Source organism: Diachasma alloeum, unplaced genomic scaffold, assembly GCF_001412515.2.
Source record: "Diachasma alloeum isolate Michigan unplaced genomic scaffold, Dall2.0 Dall_scaffold_00183, whole genome shotgun sequence".
NCBI lineage: Eukaryota > Metazoa > Arthropoda > Insecta > Hymenoptera > Braconidae > Diachasma > Diachasma alloeum.
This window is the reverse complement of record NW_021680349.1, coordinates 3179457-3198534: the sequence shown is the minus strand read 5'-3', so window position 1 is coordinate 3198534 and position 19078 is coordinate 3179457. Positions and strand designations below refer to the sequence as shown.

At 39.8% G+C, this 19078-nt stretch overlaps 3 protein-coding genes across 3 annotated transcripts; 1 reads left to right on the top strand and 2 right to left on the bottom strand.

The window, feature by feature from the left end:
* Nucleotides 1–4826: 4826 nt before the first annotated feature.
* Nucleotides 4827–6555, bottom strand: LOC107047010 (extensin-like). The gene is made up of 3 exons (XM_015269737.1): nucleotides 6538–6555; nucleotides 6241–6305; nucleotides 4827–6129 (listed from the first exon to the last, which is right to left on the bottom strand). The coding sequence occupies exons 1-3, from the start codon at nucleotides 6553–6555 to the stop codon at nucleotides 4827–4829; spliced, it is 1386 nt and encodes a 461-aa protein (XP_015125223.1).
* Nucleotides 6556–10172: 3617 nt separating this feature from the next.
* On the top strand, nucleotides 10173–14821 carry LOC107046950 (retinoid-inducible serine carboxypeptidase). The gene is made up of 6 exons (XM_015269677.2): nucleotides 10173–10245; nucleotides 11393–11874; nucleotides 13092–13202; nucleotides 13267–13627; nucleotides 14322–14551; nucleotides 14612–14821. Exons 1-6 carry the CDS (start codon nucleotides 10203–10205, stop codon nucleotides 14672–14674), a joined length of 1290 nt encoding a protein of 429 aa, XP_015125163.1. The 5' UTR covers nucleotides 10173–10202; the 3' UTR covers nucleotides 14675–14821.
* Nucleotides 14822–15399: 578 nt separating this feature from the next.
* Nucleotides 15400–18780, bottom strand: LOC107046896 (GDP-mannose 4,6 dehydratase). The gene is made up of 7 exons (XM_015269622.1): nucleotides 18642–18780; nucleotides 18302–18544; nucleotides 17029–17224; nucleotides 16715–16947; nucleotides 16019–16234; nucleotides 15746–15814; nucleotides 15400–15654 (listed from the first exon to the last, which is right to left on the bottom strand). The coding sequence occupies exons 1-7, from the start codon at nucleotides 18690–18692 to the stop codon at nucleotides 15592–15594; spliced, it is 1071 nt and encodes a 356-aa protein (XP_015125108.1). The 5' UTR covers nucleotides 18693–18780; the 3' UTR covers nucleotides 15400–15591.
* Nucleotides 18781–19078: the final 298 nt, after the last annotated feature.

The following is a 19078-nucleotide window of genomic DNA, read 5'->3' as shown; positions in this document are numbered from 1 at the left end:
GAATGCAGTCGAAAAGTTTGAATATTCAGATTTTTGGAGCTTTTTGCAACAAATTAGAGACATCTTTTGTCGATAAAATATTTATTGGTTAACGACAAGATCAAGTAGAGTAAAGCTACAGAGTAATATTTATCCAGTGAAGAGGTCAAACGCAATGGCGATGATGATCCTGAACATTAATTGCTATATTAATGATGTTTCCGCTCAAGATAATTAAGGATGTTTAGCCAGTGCCGGTAAATTGTCGGGAAATGTGTTTTTTTCATGGCCAAGGAAAATTCTGTAATTTTCTCGGCTGACAGCAGAAGAACATGTAAAACTAACTTTTTAAACATTAAAAAAAATTAATCGCAATAGTCTCGGCAGAAATGAATAAACTAAGTTTTCCTCTTATTAAATTCATGTTTAAATTGATAATTCGGCTACTAGAACTTTAAAAATAGAAGTAAAAATAGAAGGTAATGTGTACAATCACACTGAATCCAGTGGTCGGAGAAAAATCTGGGGTACCCGGGCAAAAAGAGGAAATATTTGAGTGATTCTATCCCACAGTAGCGCATGTTAGCACATGCGTTTGGTGCATTTTGTCCACTCCATTTCTAAATAACAAACGTGGGTTATTGGATTAAAATTTTGATCAAGATAACGGGAATAACTTCATCTCTCAGTTGAAAAAAAACCTTTTTTTTTTATACTTGCAATTTCGGATAAACATTCTTAAATAACGTTGCACCTAGATTCGTAAAGACTCCTAGGTCAGGTATCCTTGGCCCCAAAAATTGATCAAAAATGCCGATTGGAAATCTCCACCAGAAACCTAAAAATATTACGACTGGAATTACGTCAGTGGCGTTTCACTTTCTTTCCCCAGTCTCATATCAAACGTGCTGATGACCACGTTCCTCCTAGTGGAACGGATCCATGAAAATCGTCACTCGATCGAGTATTTCGAGGAAACGTATCAGTTCGCCAGGTAGAAAGTACGGAAAATATCAGGCCATCCATCATCATTCAATCAAATAGTGATCCTGGAGCGCTCGATCGCCGCATGATCTACGGCCTTGGGGCAACGAGAGTCATGCGCGAGGGTATATATCGCCGGAAGGAATGCTGAGAAAGTATAAACTGAGTGGACCCAACTCATAAGGCATAGACTGTTATTTTTTTCAATGAGCAGCGCTGATTTTCCCCGACGCTCACTCCCACGGCCGTTGAGGAAGACGAAATGCAGTAAATTCAGGGACGGGGGAAGTCGTAACCGGCGAAATCGAAATTCTAGATATTGATATTCGTCGTTGGCACTGGTACCGGACAAAAGTACGCAATACATATAGCCTGCGACTGTTACACTCCAATCATGGAGAAAAAAGAAAGTGGGCACAATACGCTGGGGCACATAGTTGCAATAGGAGAGAATAAAAAATTCCATAAAAATGTTCGTAGATTATTTTTGTCTGGAATTTTTATGTTCTCTGGTTTCCGGTGGGAGGAATAGCCCAGGATAATGGCGAGAGAAACGCCGGTTTGGTATAGGTCATGATGACTGCGATGGAGACACTAATCTCGGTTTACTGTCACAACTTTGGGATACGGTGAATTGAAATCGATCTGAGAAAGTTTATGCGGAATTTTATTAGCATGTATCAGGGAATAACTGGACGAGTTAATGATCTAAGACGATGTAAAAAATACGTCTCATTAGTTTATCAATTTTTTCATCTACTATGGCACTTTGAAATGTTTCTGTAGGTGGAGTAAACAAGCGAATTTCTTTCAGTTCGATGGGAAGAGACGTTCCCACCGAGGAAAGAGCATTCCTCCGTAGTTGGAATAACTCGAGTCATGTTTATTTTGAAAGAAAGTCCATCAGCTTCGACAGGGCAGTCTTAACCGGATGAATTAAAAGTTGAATGATCGATTGAGGTGGAAGTGATATCAGGATTTGTGGAAAGATTGCAAGAGACCTGTTGTTTTTTTTCAGAGTCAATGCCATATACATTAGATTCGTGAAAGTTGCGCTTGACTTGTAGCGCAAGGTTCACAACCTGTTCGGGCGACAGTCGTTAGGCTTTTTCTTGAGATCAAGGCGGTGCGTGACTCCCACTATCGTAATCCGTGCCGTTGAGCGCATCCAATTGAAAAAATATGGAAACATTCGGAGGGAAGCCAAACCCTTTCTGATGGCACAAATGCCATTATTCTTTCTGTTAAAAAGATAAGACTCGACTCTTTCAAAGGCATCCCGAGATGATCTTTCACACGAGTCTCCCGTCCCCAGACCCTCGAAACCCCCGAGCACCGAGTAAAAGTGAAAATGGCAGACATAAATCCACTGGTGCAGTAAATGCAGAACAACATATTATGCCAAAGTGGGTAGCACTGGAGCACTAGTGCGAATCGCTCTTGTTTTCAATGCCCCATACTCCCCAAGTTCACGTATACTTTCCAATGTCAGTTGTAATTGTATGAAATAAAGTAGAAAATTCTATAAAATAAATTGCGAAATGTTTCTCGCATAATTCCATGAGTTATCCTCCCGCGTCACAAAGTTTACGGCAATTGCTTTGAATAAATTAAAAACTGACGGCATTTGGGTAGTGGCACCACCTGACCTACGACCGTCCATGAATTATTTAGAAATTCCTTTCATTTGCGAAAAAAGCCATACATTTCACTCGCTCCATCTCCTTCATCTCTGCGGGGGCTGGCCACATTCCGAAGGAATGTAAAATTCCATTGAGTGAATTATATGACCCCTCCCGTCGTAGAACTTCTTCGCAGGAGCGAAGCGGCATTCCACTGGAATATTCCATTGTGCAATAATTGTTTCGTAGTTTCTGGCCTCTGCAGTCATTAGCTGCTTCGAAGTGAAGACATTTGTTGTGTCCAAATGATAAAAATTGATCAAGTCATTTGGATTAAGGGGAGACTACTGTGAGTTTTAAAAGTCGTGGAATATTGGAGTGAGATTTATCGCGCATTGAAGATCGATTATAGATGTCTAAAAACGAATAATGAGCGCAAAAAAATTAATTGTTTATTGTTCGTTCGCCCTCCACACGCTTAAAATGTTTGAAATAGTCCAGGACCTCCAATTTTCGATCTACTGAGGTTTTTTTTTCAAAATTTTTGAAAAAATGTGTGCAATAACAATTACGAATTAGTTTTTTGTAATTCGACTCCTACACAACGAATTTCGTTTTGTTTAATATAAAAATTATATAAAAATTGAAATGGGCAGAAAAATTATTCTTAAAATATTAAAAATATCTTCTTGATTCTTTCAGAAATATTTTTCGGGCTATTTTACATGCATGGTGCAATTAGATAGGAGCTGAATTTTGAAAAACTAATTCGAAATTGCTATTGCACATATTTTTCCAAAAAAAATTGAAAAAAAACCTCTGTAGTTCGCAAATTGGAGGCCCTGGACTATTTTAAAAATTTTAAGCGTTTGCGGGGTAAACGAACAATAAACAATTAGCTTTTTTGCCCTGACTATTCGTTTTTAAACATACATAATCGATCTTCAATTTATGAGAAATCTCATTCCAACAGCCCGCGACGTTTAAAACTCATATATAGTAGTCTTCCCTCAAACCAATATTCCGTTGGGTACAAAAATGCAAGACTTGATGAATTTTTATCATTTGGCCATAATAAATTTCTTCACTTCGAATCAGGTAACGACCGCAGAGGCCAAAAGCTACGAAGCAATTTAAAAATTCGGTCGAAATATTCTCCACAGCATTGCGTCATAATAGTCATAATGATCGAAAGAATAATAACCGTACGAGACAATGTATTCAAAAGCCGATCTTCAAAAGAGCAAGTACCGATGCCTGACCGTAGTTTTCTTTGCGCGTCCTATTACGTGAGATGGCTCGTTCGATATGCCGAGCACGCTTAGCCACTCCATTGCGCCTAATACATAACTCAATAATACTCTCGCTCTCGATCCACTTTCGTACTTAATTCAAGCCCAGTCTCAGGAAGTATATGTAAGAATTAACGTGAAGAAAAAGGAGATAACGTACGGTGAGAGTATAGAAAAAAGGGGATAAAAAGGAATTGCAGAAATAAAAAGATAACCAGAGGAAGATCGAGTAGTCTCGTAGCCTTGAACAAACTTTCACTCTTTCCCCGGCTCTCGAGGAAGTCCCCGGGCAATTGATGTTTTCCACACGCTAATATCCAGCGTGTGGGGCCCTTTACCCGGAAGCTTCGCAAGGAATAGGCCCTCGGTCTCGGTGGGAGGAGAAAAATTCGTGCAGATGGGGAAATTTATCTCCGAGAAACGTTAATTTTATTACGCTCGCAGTGGTTCAATTAGTTTTGGATAATACAATTCATACGGTGGATGAGTGGAGAATAAAATAAATGAAACATGAAGCCTTCCAGGCAGATGATGACCATGTGCTTCTTTTTGCGAAGATACTTCCGAGTGGGAAAGTCACTTCGCGCGGAGAAAGTGCGGCAGTAAAGGCCGTGGGTTAGCTCGGCGACCTCTGAGACCTCTTCTATCTTCGTTACACGTCGCTGTACGCGATTCCTCTCCCCTCTAACATGACACATACCCCCTGCCCACCAACATCTGGGATATCCTTCCGGGATTCAATTGAACATTCAATGCAACATCAGTCTTATTTTTAAAAAAAGTTCTATAATATCTTTATTTTCGTATAAAAAACAAGTAACATAATTAACAGTTACAGCGGAAAGATATTTACAAGAGTCATGGATAGTTGGAAAGTCGTAATTCTCTTAAATATTATATTCACATTGATGAATTATTCGAGAATAAGGAGAATACAGGCGCCGATATCTCATCGCCGATATCCCTGATGCTCCTCGTGATGGGGCTCACTCGGTACCCAAACTTTCTCCACAATGGGCTTCCAGACTTTCTTCCAGGCCGCCACCTGCTTCCACACAGGCACAGTCACACTCTTCCAGTCGTCCTTCCAAATTTTCACCTTCTGGCTGACCCAAATTTGCTTTTTCACTGGGACCCACACCTTAACATCCTCCTCTTTCCAGCTCAACCGTTTGTCAGTCACCCAGACTTGTTTTTTCTGAGTTGACCAGACCTTTTTCCATTCCGACTTCCATTCCATTTTCTTCTGTGACTCCCAGACCGTTTTTTGCTCAGTTCTCCAGATCTTTTTCCAGCTGGCCTTCCAGATGAGCTTTTTCTGGGGCGCGGCAGGTGGCCCGTAGTGGTAACCCTCGTCGCCTCCGTGTCCTTCGGAGCCTCCAATTGCTGGAGGCCCGTATGTGTCCGATACTCCGTGTCCTCCAGAGCCTCCAGTCGCTGGAGGTCCGTACGTGTCCGATACTCCGTGCCCTCCGGAGCCTCCAAATCCGGGCGGTCCGTATGTGTCCGATGGTGCCGGCGCCTGACTGTGATCGTCAACCCACACTGGAATCCAGATCTTCTTCCAATCAGGAACCTGCACCTGACGCGCGACTGGAACTTGCACCTGAGTCCACACAGGCCGCCAGACCTGCTTCCAGGAAGGAACTTGCACTTCTTTGGTGACTGGCACTTGGACTTTCTGCCAAATTGGTTTTTGCACCTTTTTCCACTGCTCTTCTTTGACTTCTTTCCACGCTGGAGATTTCACTTCCTTCCAGACTGGAGATTGAACTTTTTTCCAGATCTGTTTCCACTGGAGCTTTTTCTCCCAAACTTGTTTCCACTCCTCTTTCCACGTTATTTTTTTCTGCCAAGTGCCGGCGGGGGGCGCAGGGGGGCCGTAAGAAGGGGCTGGAGCTGGAGGACCGTACGAAAGAGCTGGAGCTGGGGGACCGTATGAAGGGGCCGGAGCTGGAGGGCCGTAAGAAGGGGCTGGAGGGCCGTAAGAAGGGGCTGGAGGGCCGTAAGACGGGGCTGGAGGACCATAAGAAGGGGCTGGAGGACCGTAAGAAGGGGCTGGAGGACCGTAGGACGGGGCTGGAGGCCCGTACGAAGGAGCGGGAGCTGGAGCTGGAACTGGTGGACCATAAGTCGGCGCTGGTGGTCCATAATTCTGAGCTGGAGGACTATATGACTCAGTTGGAGCGCCATAAGTACCGCTCAATCCACCAACAGCTGGCAACGGTGGGGGCGCAATGCCCAATGGTGCTCTGAACAAAAGTAATACCACAAGCCATCATCAGTCAACGCACTCAACTCAATTCTAATCCATCCACTCAAGAGCAATTAGCATACTTCCTCCATACAAAATCTGTACTCACTCTCTCTTCCGAATGGGCTCCCCCAGTACTCCACACACAAGGACCAGGAGGCACTGCAACACCACCTGAAATCACCATTTCCATAATTCACTGGGACAAGAATTTTCATTATCATTACATAAACTAAAACACTGAAAAATTATCGCACATGTGTGCAAGAATCAAGAGTAATGGAGGTATCGAGAGGAAACACAAAAAGACACTTTCACGACTCCAGGCACGTTTGTTCTGCCCACGAGGTTCAGATTAATCTTTGAAAAATGTTCATAAATCACATCACCAGGGTACAACACTAACCAGCTTATTCCACCGCATCTTGCAGATTCTTCTCCAAGTCTCGATTGTATCGGAAAAAACAGTCGAAGAATAAATAATTAAACTCCGATTATAATGAGACGCTGACAAGTAGGCGCGTCCACTCGACAATTCCGTGAATCCTCTTCTGGTAAAATTCGCCGGTAGTAGCAACGCTTATATAGGTGGGAAACGAAAACGTCGAGGAGGTTTGGGCATGTATTAAATGTTGATGCCTAGGAAGAGGAGGCCCACACCTGTATCCCACTGTAATCCTAGGGGGACACCCGCGGGCTAAATCATGAATACACTCCTCTCGTTTTTAAACACTCGAGGGAAAAGTGGTGGGGGGATAACCACTCAAAAGGAGAATACACATTACGCCGTTTTGTTGCATGCACATTGAACAAACGAAACGGAAAGCGTGAAGAGAGTCCCCCCCGTCCACTCCGCGGGTAGACAAAAATGATAAAATAATAGATGGTGGCATTCTGGAGTGAAACGTGACATTAAAATTATTAATTCAATGATTATTTCATCGGTTGGACGATCAATTCCGTTAGTTTCTGATGTAAATCCCGGAATTTCTGTCTAGACTGAAGGATAAGATAAAAAAGTACTTTGATGGAGTGTTTCCGTCATCTCCATCAAGCAACATCTCCAATTGTTGCCTCTCATGTAAAAGTCCTCTTGATACGGGTGAAAGTTGCGAGTGTAGTGACTCCAAAGAGCAATTAAGATTCTTTTTTTTATTAAAAAAGGGAAACGTGATGGGTAATTTTCTGCGGGCACATGACACTGCACCTGGAGATTACCGGTATTATGACGATTTCCGTATTGAGAGTAATATTTTTCATTCTTTTTAGCTGCGGGTTATGCTGGCAAACTGGGTGATTATGCAATGCGAGGATGATGGAGCTGGGGAGGATGGGATAATAATGGGGAGGGGGCGTTTTTATTGGGATGCCCCAAGGGCGTCTGGTCAGTGAAGGTTCTTATGAAAGGAATTCGCCAAAATAAAAAGATGGTGATGATAATGATTGAGCAATAGGAGAAAGTGGGGAGTGTGCTATTATAAATTCTCTTCTGGCAAAACCAGAATTCCTGGGTTGGAGTCAAGAGGATTCGCCGGTTCAGGATATGAAATATTTACTATTAATTAGGGGAGATAGCGGAGCTGTTTTTTTTTGTCCAGTCAACGGGTTTCACTGGCGTCGGGAGGGGGTCATTTTTATCAGGCGGTCGCGGTAGACCATCAATTAATGCGTATTTCGCATGTCTCACTCGGAGATTCGGTTAGATGTACCAGGTGATTCAGCACAACAGAGGATTTCTTGTACTATCCTTTTATTTGGTACTCAGACAATTACTTAACGCTCGAATTAATGAAGATGACCTTGATTGTGACATTGGGAGTATCGAGTTGGTTCTAGAGATCACGGTCAACATTCCGGGAGCGCGGTTTTAGCGCAGCATTCATTTGTGTCGCTGAATGATTTTTACGGAGGATAATTCCGACTTTTTTTCGCGTTTTCATTCAATTGTGCGGTTGAAACGTGGGAAGTACCAGGGGCGTTCCATTGCAACCACTCAAACTCGCGGCTTTCACTCTGCGGCAATTACCACAATGTCATCTCATATTTTTCGGCGCCTGCAGTTTTTTCTTGTCGATGTTTTTTTGCAGTTTTCTCGGGAGGATGTCGCCCATAGAATTTATGAGCGTTCTGGGGGGTTTTGATTTTATTGGAGATTTAAGGATTTTCAAGTAGTGCGAAGATTTCAGTAGTGAAGGGGTAAAATGGGGAAATCGATTTTGACTTCTGGTCAGATTTTGATGAATATCTCGGAATCTGAGAGAGATAGAAAAATTTTTCTCAGGACCTTTTTTATAACCCTCAATTGGCTCTACAAAAAAGGTTGTGACAAAAATTTTTCTATCTCTTTTAGATTTCGAGATATTCGACAAAAACTGGTCAATAGTCAAAATCGACTTAACCCGGTTTAACAAATAACAAATTCAATTATTAAAAATCTTCCAATCCTTTACTCCAGTTCCTGCAAGACTGTAAAAGGCAGTGGGATATCCTTAATGATTCTCCGCTTGTGGAATGAAAAATCAATTGAAACGCGGGGATAAACGGGAATAAGATTGCGCTTTCGAAACTGAAACTCGCCGCTGAATTAATCACTGCGAAATTTGGGTAGAGGTTTTTTTTCGGATGCTACCACTCTCACCTTTTCTGAATAAATCGTATAGGCCGCGTATTTTTTAACCCGTATTTTTCGGTCTATTATGGGGGCCGCAAGAATGCAGTATCGCAATCGTTATATTGCACGTGATGTTTTGATTATCTCGAAAGTTATTTGATGCGAATTTCATGGGTTAAAACTACTCTCACGAATTTGTATATTTTTTTATTGCAGGTGATGGTTATTCTTTCTCCATCACTTCTTCCCATCGCAGTGGATCGTTAAATTTGCATGTCAGAAATATTATTATTCGGGTCATTAATATCAGCGAATTTCGGATTACGGGAGACTTTTTCAATTTTTTAGTTGAAGACTTCGGGAGTCATTGGAGTGGAAAAGGCGACGGGTTGTGATCTCCACGTGATGGTGATAAACTACTATTTTTACTACCTTAAGCTTATTAGCAGGTGCATCTACGCGCATCAACAAACCGAAAGACATCAATTTTTTCCCTATTATTCATCTCTCGGAAAATCGTCATTAATGTTTTCCGTCACTGGACCAATCGTTCTAGTGGTGTTTATTCAGTCTCTTGGGGCCCACTGATGAAATTCCTTCAAACCCCAGCGTACCCACAGTGTCATAAAACTTTCCAAGACCTGTACCAGAAATTTTCGCCAAAATTTTTTACAGCGTGCAACATCATTCCAGTGAAAGATAATACTCATGTTTTTTTCCCCCAATTTCATGTTCTTTCTTTATTGAGATAAAACCGGAGAAATGAGTTACGCAGTAATGTATATATGTATATACCTTTCACAGGTACTTTCCCGTCGATGTTGGGGCGACAAGGCTTGTCGCAAAGAAACCGGAGCTCAATGGGCCTTTGGAATTCCGCTAACGCAAACTTGACCTTCGTCCGGAGACAGAGACGTGAAATTTATCTTCCCATCATTTATTTTATTCCAGAATTGGCGATTTCACGAATATCCCGTAACCTGTGGCCAATTTCTGTCGTTTTCGTTTTTCTTGAAACATTTGTTCCGCCCCCCTCCCCTCCCGTCGATTTCACATCTCAAACGCGCCGGCGGACTTGTTACACAACCGAATCCTTATTTTTTTGTTCCTTACCCCAGGCATCGAAGCTGGGTTAATCGGATCTCACGCGTGACGTAGGGTCACGGTGAGCGATGAGAGTGAAATTCAATAATTTTTCAACAATTTTTATTTCTCGGTCATAATTCTTGATTACATTTCTCATTAGGCAATATCAGAAGGAAATCGTTATCGAAAGCGTTTCGAACGCTGAATTTAATCTAATCACATATCGGCCGAGTTTTCGTTCGACACTGATTGACGAGAAAATAATAATCTTTATTTCTAATCGAGGAGATTAGGAATGTTTTTGTTACTGAGGACGGAATACAAGTGAAATATCAGTTTTGATGGGTACCTTGAAGTGAGCAAATCCGAAAGCCATGTCTCCAATTTGGGTCGTTGTAACGTGCTTCCTCCTGAATGGTAATCTCGAAACACAATCTCTAGAGTAAAAAGGATGTTCAGCTCGGATTTCCAATTTTAATCTTTTTTTTTGTTTTTTTTTGGCTTTTCGATGCCGAATGGAAACATTTGTTTATCCGTCGAATTTTGACATTCTCTAATTTTGAGTGGGAGTAATCTAGAATGTTATGAAATACAGAAGAACTGTCGTGTAAGAATTAGGTGGGTAATTATACCTGGGATGTCATTAACGAAAATTCCACTCCAAATTCCGTTTTTAAAATTTTTTTTTAATTGGCCATCGAATTTTGACATTCTCTAATTTTGAGTGGCAGCAATCTAGAATGTTATGAAATACAGGAGAATTGTGGCGTAATAATTAGGTGGGTGATTATACCTGAGATGTCATTAATGAAAATATGAAATTTCAGAGCAAAGCAGGCACTATTGAGCAAGCCAAAAGGTCGGGCATAATAAAAAAAAATTGGGTGAAATTTCCGGTCCACTTCTTTGTATTTTTTATCAAATGACAATTTCACTGGAATTCAAAAGAATTTTGTCACTAAAAATTCACAATTTGATGTAAAAATTAGTGGAACGTGTGAATTGCAGTTTAATTAGGACGCGAGAATTGATAGAAATGAAAAAAAAATTCAATGAAAATGAATGAAAAATGAAATGAATGAAAAAATAGCAAATATAAATAAATTGACAATTCAGGTAAACTAGCGAAGATCAATATGATCTAATTTCAATGGAAGAAAGTGAAAAAAAGAACAGAGATACGTGATCAGCAAGAAAATAAAAATTTCGATTTTTCAATGTTTCCGGAAAGTTTTTAAATTGATATATTTTTTCAAATAATGAAAGAATACCCATCAATTCAATTTCTACCCTCACCTTTTGATTGAATATATAAAAAAATAGCACAGAATAAAAATAGGAGATGAAAAATTTTATCGGATTAATATAATGTAATAATTTGAGAACTCTCGTCTTCTTGCCGCTTAAAAATTAAAAACCGCATTTAATTCTTTGTGAAATCTGAAATATAACGATTTTTTCCCGGCATTTCAATTCTTATTAAGAATATTAGACAATATAGGTCACTGCCATTGAAGTAAACGCGGATTTTTTATTTCGCCGCTCAATCCACTGAATCCATCAGGTATCGCGGAAGGAAGAAAGGGCTTTGGCCCGGGCGAGCAGGAATGGGGATACATCGACGTTCGACCTGGTGCCCACATGTTCTGGTGGTTGTACTACGTGACACCGCCGTCGGGGGAAAAAGTGAATGTGTACAAAAAGCCCCTGGTCATTTGGCTGCAGGGGGGGCCAGGTGCATCCTCGACTGGTTACGGAAATTTCGAGGAGCTCGGACCACTCGATCTCGAGGGAAATCGTCGGAACTACACGTGGGTCAATGACTACAATGTTCTGTTCATTGATAATCCCGTGGGATCGGGATTCAGCTATGTTGAAAACACAACTGCATTCGCCACGACGAATAAGCAAATTGCCGATGATCTTCTCAAGTGCATGAAGGGATTTCTCGACAAATTTCCAGGATTTCAGAAAGTTCCTACTTATGTTACGGCGGAGTCTTATGGCGGCAAGATGGCAGCTGAGTTGGGGCTCGTTTGGTATAAAGTACGATTCGTGGTTTATTCGTCATTGTCATCAATTTATCGAAGAGTGAAGCGAGATGGATAACTCAATTGAACTCCAGAATTTTTTTTGAAGAATTATTTTTCAAACGATAAACCTAGCGCGTTTTCTAGAGGATTCTATTGGAACTCTATTGAAAGGCTAGAGAATTCGTTCGACAATTTTTTAAATATAAAATCGTAGAACAATAATACGAAGTATGCCATTTTTTAATAGACGTTTGAGAAAAAGAAGTTGATAGATATTAATTTTAATTAATTCTTAAAATTAAATTAAATTAAATTTTAATTAATTCTTAAGATTCTTAAGATTTTAAGATTCTTAAAATTAAATTAAATTAAATTTTAATTAATTAAAATTAATTTTAATTAATTCTTAAAATCAATTTCAATTAATTATAAGAATGCTTGGCCATAAATTTTTCAATTTTACCTCTTGGATTGGTAATGAAGAATAGAAAAGTACAGCGGGGAGATATTTTTTACTTATAAAAAATCCAGAGGGAGCAAATCAAATCGAAATCTCATATTTATTTCTATCGGAATCTTCTCCGAAAAGAAATAGTCACAAAAACAGATGGAATTTCCTAACGAAAAAATTAAAGATTTCCAATAAATTTGTTCTTCACGGATTGTAGATATAAATTTTAACTACAAAAAACGTTTTGGGTTTCTCTATCTCCTGATTCAAAGATAGTCATAGAAAAGTGTAATTTATAAAAAAATTGAATGCTCCCCTTGATAGTAGATCATCAAAACAAACACTGTTAGATAGACTTATCTTAATCTAAGAGAGATAGCAAAACCTTGATTAGAGTTCTCCTATCTTTAATTGATTCAAAACTATAAAAAAAACTGAGAAGAAATCATGATCAAAGGCCTACAATAGGCAATCGCAGCAAGACAACGAAATTCTACCAATTTTTTTTTGAACGCATCAATATAAGAATGACTTTTTTAAACTTCATTCGTGTCTCCCTGCAAATCGTCGCCGTATATCCAAAGGGGCGTAAGTGCTGTGTATAAGCATAGCTGTTACGCCCCTCTGGCTCTACGACGACAAACTGACATCTTTACAGAATTTTCTCCAGATATTTGTCGAAAACTACAAGATCCTCAGGCGAAATTCATGCATCCTACAACGTCACTCATCATCAAAATTTATTGACGATAAATAGAAAATATTTCTCAATTTTACAGGCGCAAAAAGCGGGCTCCATCAAGAGTAATTTAAGTGGCGTTGCTCTCGGTGACTCCTGGATTTCCCCGATGGATTCGGTCATGTCCTGGGCGCCATTTCTCCTCTCAACCGTAATTTCTAGTTGACAGTTTATTCATGCTAATTTTGAATAGCAAATAATCAATATTTTCCTAGGGAATGATTGATAGGCGTGGGGTCCTTGCCATTGAGAAAGCAGCTGTGGAGACTCAGAGGGCTGTTGATGAGGGCCGTTGGAGAGCCGCGACGAGCCTCTGGGCATACACGGAAAATGTGATTGTTAATGTCACTGGAAACATCGATTTTTATAATATTCTTGAGAAGAAGCAGCCACGGGGTCGCACTGGGCGGCTTCTGCCCGGGGTTCGGCCGAAGGTAGATCGGGATCGGATGCTCAGTGAATTGATGAATAATGGTGTTAGGAATACTCTGGGGCTCAACGTCTCGTGGGGATTGCAGAGTTCAGAAGTTTTCAACATTCTTAAAGAAGATTTCATGAAACCCGTTGTTAACATCGGTATTTAAATTTGTTTTTACGCGATGTTTTGCACGGAGAGAAAAATTCAATAAAAATTACCAGAAAAAACGTAAAAATTACGTTGCGAAACGCAATCCGCGAGAGAAGTAAAATTCAACAAAAAGTGTGAGGCGGAACTGAAATTGTACGAATCGCCACGTAAATTCTAAGATTTGTTCCGTAAAAATTAACCAGCAGTCTGATGACGCACCGCTGTGGGGACAAGTCGTTCCGTAATTTTTCCCCAACGATTGAGAAATTTTACGGAACGGAACGTAGAAATAACTCACCACCTTCATAAAAATTGTTGAATATTCAAGAATATTTGATTTTGGAGGCATAATAAGTCGGGAAATTTCTGTAAGATTTGACTTCTTCGGGAAAAATTACGTGACAATTTCGTACTTTATTCGGTGATGAACCTGAAAATTCACTGAACGTTTCAGATTTCTTCTCTTCCATTCCTATAAAAGTTGCGGGAAAACGATTCCCCACTGCGGATTACGTAAATTATTCCGCAATTTCTACTGAATATTTCTTCGTGCACATCGAGGACTTGACGTTTTTAAATTTTGTGACTAGCGTTCACTTCTCTAAAAAATGTATCTCATAATTCGTAATTTTACTCAATGAACAAATTCGTTCATTCCATGTTTCAATCTCGTTTCACTTGTATTTCTTTTTTTAAAATTAGTTCAACAGTTGACAAACCAAACAAATCTAGAGGTATTCGTCTTCACCGGACAATTAGATTTGATCGTTGCCACCCTAGGAACAGTGGAATGGGTGGAGCGAATGTTTAAAGATGTTGCCGGGTGGAGTGCACCTCCGAGAAGACCGGTGGTCGTTAATAACGTCATAGAAGGATACCTCAAGGAATACAAAAATTTCAAAATGTACTGGATCAACAGAGCCGGGCACATGGTAATTGTCAGCAATTAGAAAAGACGATTACATTTTTGCCTGATTTATTTCCTTTCGCAGGTACCACGGGACAATCCGTACGCAACTGCCTCGATGCTCAAACATTTGACCGGTTCGAAATGATAAAGCGGAGAATGCGATCGGTAAAACTGCGGCATTTAAATCCATAAATGTAGCACCAAAATCTCTCCATCCAAAAATTGAAGAAACATTCAACAATTTCTACTGTAAAAATACTCAACCGAAATACACATTCTCTCATCTTCTGTTTCCCAATTCTTTTCAATTCCTCCTTTCGAAAGTGAAATAATGCATTGAAAATTACGACCATCATAATTTCACCGGTGCCAAAAGTTTACGATGCTATTTCCGAACAGCCAGAGACTTGTAAAGCCTTCAATACATAAAAGAAGCTAATTCTTTACGCAGTTTGCACAATAATTCGTCTCTGTAAACAGTCGTAAACTGTCAGTTTGGCTTCTGGTCATGAATCCAAATATACCTCTTCGAGTTATGCATTTCTGTCTGTCGAAGGAGTTTTAAGTGCTTTTTTAATTCGAGACTCCCAAGACTGTCACACCAAGGTCGCAGATGACAAAAGAATGAGAAATACGTAAGTAAGGTCAAAGTTGCACGTCACGCGCTCAAAGAGACACGCCAAACGCACAAGTCTGTGTTCTACTTTTTTGTAATCTCTCACTGAATGCTCAATAGAAAGACAGGTCTATCAGTCATCATCTTTATTCCCATCTGTTGTTCTCCAAACACCCCATCCTTTGTTCAAACTAAATGATCTCAGTTATCATAATACATAAAGTTATGTGGACGTTCAATACAAAAGACAGGTCTATTAATCATTATCTTTATTTTCATTTCTTTCTTTTCTAAGAAAGACTTGTGCTTAAAAATTACATTCTTCGTATCAACTGAATTATCTCAGTTATCGTATAAAAGTTACAAAATGCAACGTTTTATGGCTTAAAAATATATCAATGGTGTTGGAATGACTTTTTACAATGTTCGTTAATACAGGAGATTTATTAGGCCGTTGGGTCCTTTTTCATCAGTTCAATGTCAGCGTCCAACATGTCTTTGACTAATTCCTGGAAAGCAGTAAAAGTAAACAATTAATCTTCTAACGGTCCCATAGAGCTGTTGAATCTATGTGAAAATGAAATGAAATTGAATATTCACCGGGAAAGTGACGGTAGGCTGCCACCCGAATTTCGTTTTCGCTTTCGTTGAGTCGCCGAGGAGCATGACCTAACGCAAATGAAGAGAGCAATGTAAACGAAGATCAAAAGCAAGTGAACAGTGAAATGGTGAAAATTGTGATATAACGTGATTAATATTTTACACACATTATATCACAATGCAATGCCCATTCTCCAAATCTCCTTGTTCTGACGTGAAATCGCCTCATCCTGTTCTAATGATTCGATTTTTGCTGATAAAAATGAAACTCACGACTTCCGTTGGCCGAAAGTATTTTGGGTTGACCCGAATTAGCACTCTCCCAGTATCCTTATCACTTCCAACCTCGTCGACGCCCTCCCCCGTCCACGTGATATTAATTCCCACATGACGAAAGGCAGTTTCAACAAATTCCCTGACACTGTGGCTCTCTCCGGTCGCTATAACGTAATCTTCAGGAGTCTCCTGCTGGAGCATCATCCACATGGCCTGGGGGAAAACAAGTTCACGGGTAATTTTCAATTTGTTCTGACACCCGATTAGCTCATTCTTTTCAATTGACTTTCAGTCATCAATGTCAATCAAAACGACATGATCACATTCCTGAAATGCTTCATTGAATTTTGAGAGTCCAGTGAGAGGGGGAAAAATTTTAATAAGTAGAGGTTGTAGGAATGGGACGAATACTTTTTTGATGCTTCATTTGGAATTCAATAATTCATGGGCCGTATCACCTTGAGGGTTTCCATGTAGTGATTAATTTCACGTAAATTAATTTGAAGCAGACTAAATATTCTGACTGTCCCATTGCCGGATGAGAATATCTCTCGTGAAGTGAAGCTAAATGAAAAATATTTCGTTCAAATTGCAGAATTGTCATCATGTCATTGTCATTGTCATTACTACAGGGTTTGAGATTTGAGAGGAAGACTTGTTGGAGTACAATTCGCTCCTCATCACTGTGATTACCCGAACATAATCTCTGGCGTGGCCCCAATCCCTCACAGCATCCAAATTCCCCAACTCCAGAACATCCAGAGCTCCGACATGAATTTTCGCCACACCCCTAGTGATCTTCCTCGTAACGAAATTCTCACCCCGCCTCGGGCTCTCGTGGTTAAACAGAATGCCATTGCAAGCGTACAATCCATACGCCTCGCGATAATTTATGACAATCCAGTAGCTATAAAGTTTAGCACAAGCTGTAAAAATCATTAATCGATGTCATTAAACTTTCACCAACACTGAATAATTCAACGTGATTTGTTCAACAATTTTAGTACCGTATGGTGAACGGGGATAGAACGGAGTCTGTTCGTTCTGCGGAACCGTCGTGTCCTTGCCACCGTACAGCTCTGAAGTAGATGCCTGATAAAATTTGACTTTTTTCTCCAAGCCACAAGTTCTTATGGCATCGAGGAGACGCACAGTTCCAATGGCGTCTACTTCCCCTGTATATTCACTCAATTCGAAACTCACCTGGGTAATAAAATTAAAATGGCTGATAAATTTTCATAGGGAGTGATTGCTATTTTCACATTGAGAATTAATCACAGATCATGATGATTGGACTTTAGATGGGAAATGAAAAAAATTATAAGTGAAAATAGGAAACAGATGGCATCGAGAGCGCTAGATTTTCTCTTCCGTAAATTCTGAGTAGGATTTCTATCATCCCAAATATCCTCTCTTAACATCTATCCTTTCTTTTTTTCTTACTCCTTGTTTTACATCTTTTGTTGGCACTCCGATAATTAATAGCGGTCTTAGATACTGCCAGCGGTCTCCCAAATAGAATTTAGTTCAGTTGAATCGACCTTCCGATTGAGGAAAGTGGACTATTAAAAGTGAAAAGTTTTTTTCTAATACTATGAATAATTAATTATTGGAATTGGAACGTTGATTATTTTCATTCGTCGATACGAGCTAATTACACCAGAAAAGAATAAAGTAAAGAAATCCAGAAACGCCTTTGGAATCTTGGGATGATTGGGATATTCAATCTGGATATTTAACTGGAATAGAAGTAGCCGCTTCTAGCATCGGACAGAATAACTGAAAAAAAACAAATTTTGTTCTGATTTCGAGTTTCTCGGAGCATGAAACAGATGGCGCAAAAATCTTTCAGAGAACAAATCGGCACTTGCCCTCTACTTGAAAAAAAGGCATATAGCCAATCAAAGCAATAGAATAGAATCATTCAATTGTCACTTGATTCACATTTCAGGGGGAGGGAAGGGATTATTCATTCGTTCCAAGCATTCCATAACAATACAATGAAGAGTCGAATGTAATTAAATCAAAAGGCTTTTAAGCTGGGATAAAAGGCGCTAAGTCATCTTTTATCATTGCACTGTTATTTTTTTAGTGAAAAACAGGATATGAAAATAAGGATACCGACGTCTGATGGGAAATTACAAGAATTCTGATGTGAAAAAAGCCAAGATATTTTCCATAAATCAGCGAATACTCCCATAACTATCTCCTCAATTATTCACGACGAAAAAAGGCGCTTGCAGTCTAAGCCGGATAGTTTTATTATTTTGCTATCTTTACCATGACGTGGCTTTGCGCTGCGAGATTATAAATCTCTGTAGGTTGAACGGCAGATATAACTTTGACTAATCCACTAGAGTCCGTCATGTCTCCCCAATGTAATTTCATTTTGCCATGACGATGACTCTTGGGATCTGCATATAAATGCTGAATCCTTCCAGTATTGAAGGAACTCGCACGTCTGATAATTCCGTGCACTTCGTAACCCTTTTCGAGGAGAAATTCCGCGAGGTACGAACCATCCTGGAGTAATCAGTTGTTCAGAATTATGGAAATAATGTAATTGGGGGGATGAATAGATCAAGAATATTATGGACTTATGGAAGAACGGAGCACTCACTTGGCCGGTGATACCGGTGATCAGGGCAACACGACGTTCCTCTGTAGCCATTGCACTGACACTTTAAGGCCCGGCCTGGGACGGCTCCGTTCATACTTCCACGACTGTGCATAGACTTGTGAAAAATCTAAGGGAACAACTGTACAAAGATTCAAACATCTGTTCGCCATCCTTGCAGTCGGCCAAACAGTGTCGGTAGAGTAGAAATTGCATTCGTTTTATTTGCAGTCGATATCAATTATAGATCCGGTCAATTAGCCCCTCATGTATAGATATTCCAAATTTTTATTTTTTTCCTCATTGAAGTAGTTTTGAAAAAAATTGCGAGCTAATAAAAAACATTTGCTAGTTAGTACTTTTTTTTAAATAAATTTTTGAAAAATCACCTCTGAAAAAAAAGGCGTTATCCCCTCTATTTCATTATTTCCAAAAAATTT